Source organism: Prosopis cineraria, unplaced genomic scaffold (assembly GCF_029017545.1).
Source record: "Prosopis cineraria cultivar Desert tree isolate PC_DT_omini unplaced genomic scaffold, ASM2901754v1 PC2, whole genome shotgun sequence".
In the NCBI taxonomy this organism is placed as follows: Eukaryota; Viridiplantae; Streptophyta; class Magnoliopsida; order Fabales; family Fabaceae; genus Prosopis; species Prosopis cineraria.
Window position 1 is genome coordinate 4222029 of NW_026555333.1, and position 8624 is coordinate 4230652.

The 8624-nt window shown below is 34.1% G+C and overlaps 1 protein-coding gene across 1 annotated transcript; it reads right to left on the reverse strand.

The window, feature by feature from the left end:
* Nucleotides 1–6797: 6797 nt before the first annotated feature.
* LOC129303515 (VQ motif-containing protein 9-like) lies at nt 6798–8395 on the reverse strand. Its single transcript, XM_054942889.1, has one exon. The coding sequence runs from the start codon at nt 8042–8044 to the stop codon at nt 7034–7036; it is 1011 nt and encodes a 336-aa protein (XP_054798864.1). The 5' UTR covers nt 8045–8395; the 3' UTR covers nt 6798–7033.
* Between the last annotated feature and the right edge of the window lie 229 nt (nt 8396–8624).

An 8624-nucleotide genomic window follows, 5' to 3' on the forward strand; every position in this document is an offset into this window, starting at 1 on the left:
CTTTTTTTTTTAATCAATAGGAGATGGTGTTTAAGTTAATTACCAAATCATGGGGCCCACTTATTTGAGGTCCTAGTTTTCCTGTCATAGACAGTGTCACAAAAAATTAAGAAAAAATTACATTTAGCCCTCTCACAAGATAATCAATTATATATAAGGATCAATATAGAATAGGTTATTGTTAAGATGAGAATATGACTTATTTTTTTTAATGAGACTTATTATTAATCTTTACTTGTGACTAATTCTCTTAGAAGAAGGTTGGATGTAATTTTTTCAAAAATTGAACTTGAGCTACTTATTGTTGGTGACAACATTATATCTTCCTTGAAATCGACTGCACTTGTTCACATTGTATGAGACATCGTCTATCTAACATCAACCTATAGGTCCTGTACTTCTTCGTGTTTTCACTCCGTCACTTGAGATGCCTATTCATAGGTTTTGTTGCCTTGATTTATGGTTAAGTCACTTGAGAGACGATTTTAGTTTTTGAGTTTGGGATTAGTCTATATCCCTCACTTCAAAGTTTTTATACCATCTGAGTATCTTATTTTTCTTTCTCTACTTTTTATTCATGAATATTTTCTCCCGTTTTTTGGGTGAGAGAACTTATTTCCTTTTAGTCATACCAACATATTTTCATAAAATGTGCATGACTAATAATAGGGAGAGATAAATTGTGCAATAAAAGCGTGCAGCTCTCCATGCAATATATTTTCTTTGTTGTTTCTTTCTTTCTTTTTTATAATTACAGGGTAAAAGTGCATTTTGGTCATTTAAATATTTTTCAAGGAACAGCCAACATTTTAATCTATTGGCCAAAATAATTTTACTTTTAAAGTAACTAAAACTAGACATTTTTACCTTTATCATTAAATTCTTTAACAATCAACATTGGAGTCATAATTAGCATTTTCTAATGATCAATGTTGGGAATTTAATGACAATGGCAAAAATGCTCCAACCAATAGTTTAGAGTGTTAAGTGCTCCTTGAAAAATATTTCAAAGGTAAAAATGCACGTTGATCCTTAATGATAAAACTCCTAACTTCACATCTTACTTGAAAAGGAATATGTTGGACTTAAAACCAACAAAATTAATTATGAATATGGTAATATAGGATTTGCATTTGATGAGAACCGCATGCTCATCACCCTCTTGGGTGATCGTGACCCATCATTTCATCTCCAATGATCTTGGCCATTTAGTTTAAATTAATTCTTAAATATTATATTTGTTAAAATAAAAATTATGAAAAATTTGCTATTAAATCTAGGTTGTCTTTAATACTTAGTAGAGGATGAGCACCATAGTACTCATCACCTTTGATGAGATTGAATAGTTTGGATTTAAATTTTTAATTTTTATATTATATTCATCAAAATAGAAATATAATTTTTTTTTTGTTAAATCTATTAATCAGCGATTTGGCCAATGCAGATTTAATTTAAATGGTTTAATTTACTATTAAATTTTTATAATTTTTATAAATTGACTATTTAACTGTATTTTGGATTGTAGGTGTCTAATATGGATGATCTAATTTAATTTTTAAATTTTTATAATTTTTAAAAATAGATTATCACAAATATAATATTAAAAATATTTAAAAAAACAGTTTAAAATCAACTATAGAAATCATTTAAAAATGATGAAAAGCCACAATCACCTGTTGGGTGATTACCGAATGCGATCCGGGTAAATATAATATATCTTACTTAATATACACTTCATATTGCTTATAAAGACACGTGATCTTTTGCTTTTGACATTTTAACTTAATTTTTTAATCATACTGAAAACATAAATTTCAATACTATAGCGTTTAAGTCTTGCAGAAATTATTTAAATCGGTAACGTATTCAAAATCTTCTATTAAAGTGCTAGGCTTTTGACATTGAATGGTGAACGCCCACTATCATCAGAGATCCATTCGAAGCAGCAGGATAAGTTTTCAGGCCACATTTAATACGTACATATTATAATTTGTTTTTCCAAATTTAACTTTCAATAATACACACACACATATTTCAGAGCTTACAAGTTAAAATAGGTGGACTTAGCTAATCGGCTTTTTTGCCAATATACTGTAAACAGTAAGTAAAATAACCTAAATGTTGCAGTGTGAGAAATATTTTCTCAAATAATATATTAAAAATCATTCAGAGAAGAAATGAATTTATATATGTGAAAAAACTTGTTCATACAAGGAAAAATTTTGTAATTAGAAAATCTAACATTAAATTTTTTTTATGAAAAGTGAAATCATTTATTTAGTGAATGAATTCAACTTATTTTACTGATAAGACATATCATTTATTTAGTAAATGAGTTCAACTTATTTTACTGGTAAGACATAATGTTCATTGCAAAGATGGGACCTATCCCTGTGAGAATCTCCTTACATACTTTTCTTTTTTTGTTTACATGATGGCTACTTGTCTATCTAATTATCAATTGCAAATGAAAATATAAGATAACAAGAACTTTAAAATTTTAGTCAATCTTATTACACGCGACCCTCGTCGTTATCTAGTTTCAACTCATCCACTCCTATTTAATTTAGATCGTTCATGCTTTTATTTGATGACTCGCACTATTTTTAGTTGAATGCAATACTTTTATTTTTGAACATAGTGAACCATCAAATAAAGCAAATGCCTTCCCTTGATAGTTAAATTTTTTTTTTACTTGAATCAAATGAAGCATATATCATGGTGTTGTTGTATATTCCCCTTTGCTTGAGATTCAAGTGTTTCATTTATCTATACAATTGCCATATTTAAATCAAACCAATGTAATTTAACTAAAGAAATTGATTGTCAAGGGGTCGCATATGCTTCATTTGATAATCTATCATGTTCAAAAATAAAAGTGTTATATTCAGCTAAAAATAGTGCGAGATCATTAAATAAAGATGTGAATGATCCAAATTGAGTAACAGTATAATAACCTATTGAAATTGATGCCAATTCAATACATTTTTCCATACTTTCATTTCCTATTTGATTCAATTGTGAATATTTTGGGTTTGAATATAAAAAAACAAGCTTTGGTTGAATTTAGCCTTGATAAATAGAATTTATTGACAATTTTTGTAAAACAAAAACTTGCCTTGATTTGAAATATTTTGTAGTGTGCCTTTTTGTTTCAGGTGACTTTTAATGAGTAATTGTGTTAATGGAAAGTTAATCGATGCTTAAGGATGTATTCAGATGCATAAAGGTAGTCAAAAGTAGACCACAAATGAAGCACAAGCTCTCTATACCATGTGCAATGGCATATGACATAAAGAAGGAGGAATTTTGTAAAGGTGGAGATGTGCCGCGGCACATGATCCTTATACTACAACGCACATCTATAAAATGATCATATGCTGTGGTGCATGAACATATGCCGCAACATATGGAGTAAAATTGTTGCTGTGCGTTTTAGCTGTTGAAGTGAAAATTAGGGTTCTATATGATAATGTCCACACCTCCAGAGATTTGGGTATTTGAGGGAGATTTGTCTAATGAATGAAGATTTGAAAAGATTTAAGTGAATTTGCTCCAATATTTTTTTTTTGCTTCCCTTCCCTTTTCTCTCTTTGTATTTGATATGGGTGTTAAATATTTAGATATTTATTATTCTTTTCTGAAATTGAGTAGCTAGTCTTCTTATTTTAGGGTTATTTCAAATCTTTGTATGGATTAATACTTGATTATTCCTCTCTTTTGATAGTTAATAATATATATGTGTTTATTTTATCCTGTACTTAATGCTTGTAAGTGTTTGGCTATCATTTGAATTGTTTTGTTTATGTAAGTAGTGCTTGAGAAAGCTAATTTAGATATAAAACTTGAATAAAATAATGTTGAATTTGAAATTTACAAAGATAAATGGATAATTTAGTTGGTAAAATAAAAATATTTTATTAACCCTTCATAGTCAAATTAAAATTTGTGCTTAAAATTTGTTTTCACAAATTATTTTCAAGAGAATGCAAAATTTCAGTGTTGACAAATATAATTGATTTAGACTTGAGAAAGTTTTTTTTCAAATAAATTATAATTTTAGAATAACACTTATTTTCTTATTATAAATCATTTTGAGATGAATTAATTAAAGTCTTATAAAATACAAAGGAGAGAGATAATCCCAGGTCTTTATCTCTTGAATTTGTAGTTTCTATTAATTTACTTGTTTTTAAAATACCTCATTAATCTAATTTTCATATTTTCACACAACCATATTACTTGACTTTGTTCAACCTAACTCATAACTTAATAGTGATTTTTTAGCCCTCCTTTCTTTAAATCCTTTTGGAAACCTATCCCTGTAATATTTTATACTTGTGATGACCCATACACTTGCAATAACACTTGATGGTGAATAGAGTAAGTGAGTTGAAAATGAATGATAATGAATGTGGCATGTGAGATTCAAATTAGGTAGGATTGAAAGAGGTAAAAGAGAGTGATGATAATGATGAGATTGATATATAATGAGATTGACTAAACTTTTAAAACTCTAATTTCTCTACATTTTCATTTTCAATTGGTAGTTGGATAAACAAGTAGCCATCATATAATGAGAATAGGGAAGGAAAGAATGTAGGGAGATTCTGCTAGGGACGGATCGTATCTTTGCAATAAATATTTTTTATCAGTGAAAAAAGTTAAACTCGTTCACTAATTAAACGATTTTACTTTTCATTAAAAAACATGAACGTTAGATTTTCTAACTATAAACTTGTTCTTTGCATGAACAAGTTCTTCATGAATGTAAACTCATTTTCTTCATATAGTATTTAGGTAAATACTTCAAGGTATAGCATTTAGACAATTTTGTTTACTGGTTATAGCATATTGGTGAAAAAGGCTAGATAAGTTCTTGAAAATGGGAAGAACCAGGGGCTAACAAGTGAAGCAAAAATTAAGCACGCAATTTTGCTTCTTTTTTTTTTTTTCCTTGGATGTGCTCTTCTAGTGTTCTGTTCTCCATGCTTGCATCTCCTTTTCATTATAAGTGTCATATGTATTGATATCAAATGTGCTCTTTTTTATAAGAAATACTTAAGTAGAATATACATTTAATTTTTTACCTTTTCTTTTTATATTATCATTAATATCAGAATTATTTATATTTAATATTATCTAAATATTATATTTTTATTGAACAGATCATAAATGATGTAATACACTTGATTTATCTAAGTATTTCTTCATTCTTGATTTCACTTTGCAGGAAATAATAACTGTCTCATTACTAGCCGTTGAACCGAGGAGCAAAATTATAGCATCGTGAAAAAGGAGAAACAGAACATGATCGGGGCTTTTGGCATGGTAGGATAGTTTTGGCAACAAATAATTTTGTCTTTCTTTCTTTCTTTCTTTCTTCATGTATTTATGTAACTAGGCATTTTTCTTTAATGTTGTTTGAAATTATATAAAAGTAATTCATGATGAAAGTAACAGGCAATTAGATCAAGACTTCATTACATCCATTCAAATATTACATGTACAAAAAGATCACAATTAAATTTTGTCGATTTTAATTTTTTTTTTTAGATCTAAGAGAATGTTTATGAAAAGTATCATCAATGTGCTCATAAGAGATATCAGCCATTCAAAATAAAAAATAAATAAATAAATCTGAATTGTTTAGTTTGGATTTGGACGTCCATATTGATGCCAAAATGATCAGTCTTTTTTCATTTCAAGAATATGCTTTCATGAAATGGGCATTGGGGACGAAACTGCACTCTCCATCTCTCTACCAAGGAGAGTGGTCGGTGTTGAGCAATTCAACAACAAAAACCGGAGGGGCACCGTCGGCGTGAAATTTCACGTTGGGTGTTGGGCTATTGGCAAATGGGACAGAAAAATCGTTAAAATCTGCTTCTAATTAATTCCCAACCGATTGCGCAGTACCTCAGTCGCATTTGGCAGTCAACTTGGCACATTTGAACAATGAACATCGCTTATTTATGTATCTATCCTTCACTTAAAGTTAGAACTTAAAAGCCACGCGTTTCTGGAATTAAAACGAATTACCAGAACTCATCAATCCCCATATCTAAAGTCGATGCCACATGCGAATTGTTCATGTGAGACATGCACGAGGACCCACCACCCCACTGTAGTCCACTCTCCTGGTATCGAGTTTTTATTTAGCAGACTGTTCTCGAACTCCATGTCCACACTGCATAATCAGACCTTCTATATTTGTGATCAAACCAACGTTATAATGGAATTCAGATGTATGCTAATAATTATTTCTACCGTCAGCACTCAGCACTGCAGCATATTTTATGCATGCAATGGGGAATTGCCATCCTGTTCTAATAGCATCGTGTCAAACTCAAAATTCAGTAAAAACTTGCAACGTTCATGGTAAAGACGAACATTCAAAAATATCCCCATCCCTTCGTTCGAGATCGAGGTTTGCCAGTGAATGAATGCCCACTATTCCATTTTTGAGCATCGAAGCCCCCAACATATAAAATTGAATTAGTCAGCTAATTTGCCTCAGCTTCAGAGGCGTCAGGCAACAGCGAGGCAGCAACATGGGGGACCATGAATAAACAGGTTCAGTGATTCCAGAACAACATTGGTTGCCTGTACCCAAATGATTAGGTCTGGCTATTCCGTTTAAAGAGTGCCACAAGACTTACCCATGAGGAATTCGATATAACAGGTTTTGGACCAATATTATCATATATTGAAATTGCAATGCAACAACTTTCCACTGTATTTGTATGACTTGTAAGCCTTCCCCCCCCCCCCCCAACCCCCAAAAATGTCTAAAAAGCACAAACATAACAAAGATTGTTCTTTGAGTTTTGAATGCCTTGCCCCATCTACAGAATAAACTAAGCAATGGTTGACTAGTTCCACTTTCAGTCCCACCACTAGAAAATGAATAAACTCCATTCCCTCTGCCTAAAAGCCATGTACATGAGCCACAAAAACAAATCCTAAACCTTAACCAACAATATTTTTCTAACCAGTGACCAGTCTTACCCTTAGCTGAAGAAGTACGAGTTCAGAGACCTCTATATTTCGGGCTTGGAAGAGGCACCGTAGGCGAAAGGGGGAACTGGGGAAATCCTAATTGACCCGACGATGGCGAAAACAGAAGACCGGGGGAAAGCAGAGGGTACGGCGATCTCGGCGAGTTCAAGCAACCGAAAGGAACCGGCGAAGCCGGCATCTGAAACTGTGACTGCGATTGTGCCGTGGCTGTTGTTTGCGAAGAAGTAATCTCCTGAGCCTGCCAACGTGGCTCCGGCTGAGGCTGTTGCGGAGTAAAATTGTTCCAGCGCGGCGAGACCAGGGGAGCCAAGGGCGAGAATCCCGAGAATTGCTTGGAATTAGAATCGATGTTGGACACCGAATTCTGCAGATAGCGCATGTACGCTGAGATAGGAGACTCGGCTGCCGCATGGACGGTTGGAAATGGCGGAAGAGGAGATAAGGGCGCGACGGGTCTTCCAAAGCCCGAGAAATTGTTGACGGGAAACGAGTTGACGGGGTTGTTGGGGATTGCCGAGGGAGGGTTCATAATGGGTGGTTGAGGATGGGGTGCGGCGCCGTTTAGCAACGGGGGAGGGCGATTGCTAATCTGCACGAGGGGAGGAGGGCGAATCCGCTGCAGCCGAGAACTTGGAGGTTTAGGTTGCTGAATAGGTGGAGGTGTCGACATGCGCTCGTGAGCAGGCGAACCCGTGAGCTTCTGAACCACGTCCCTGAAATCGTTCTTGTTGATGTTGTACACAGGGGGCTGATGCTGCAAACTCTGCTGCTGCTGCGGAGGCGGAGGCGGTGGCGGATTGTGGCTTAAGCTATGGTTTTGTTGTTGATTTTGAGGAGAATCGAAGGTCGGCTTTTTAGCAACGACGGGCTTGGAAATCTTGTGAGAAAACTTGTTGAGCTGCCGGATATATTGGTCTCTGCCATTCTTGCCGGTGAAGTTTGCGTTACTGCTGCTGCCTATGGCTGTAGTAACAGAAGAATCACGGGAAGATGCTGCAGAGGATTGACAGCCTTTATCCATCGCAGAAAAAACAGATTCTTTTTTAGTCTTTGTAGATCCAAATAATCTCCGCTCGGCTTTAGAGCAGAGGTGTGCCGGTGTGAGTTTGTGTGGTTGTTCGGGGGCTTCGTCTCATCACAGAACGGCGGGTAGGGACAGAGCACGGAGAAGATTATATGGAAATAATTTTGAGTCAAAGGCCTCGGAGGTGTGGTCAAATTCCCAAAATGACTCGCTTTTTTCAGTAATGAAAGAAAAAGGTAGAATCTTATGGCTGTTTTCTTCTGTATTATAGGGGGGCTTTAACTTCAAAGAAGAGAGGAGACTACAGCAGCGAAAGAAGGAAAAGCCGTGAAAACTATACCATATTTCTTTCTTCCTCGTTAATTAATTATTATTAATTTAATGGTACAATATGGTTATCAATTAATGAACCTTTCCCTCGGACGCGCTGTGAGAAAGGTGGGGCGTCGGGGCAGGGGCTATCTTCAAACAGGAACATTTTATTCTATTTATTTTTGGATTTGGGAAGCCCTAACGGGGCCACGGTCGTGCATCGCCATGGCTGGTCAAAAGTGTTACTACGTGATTGGAGCAGTGT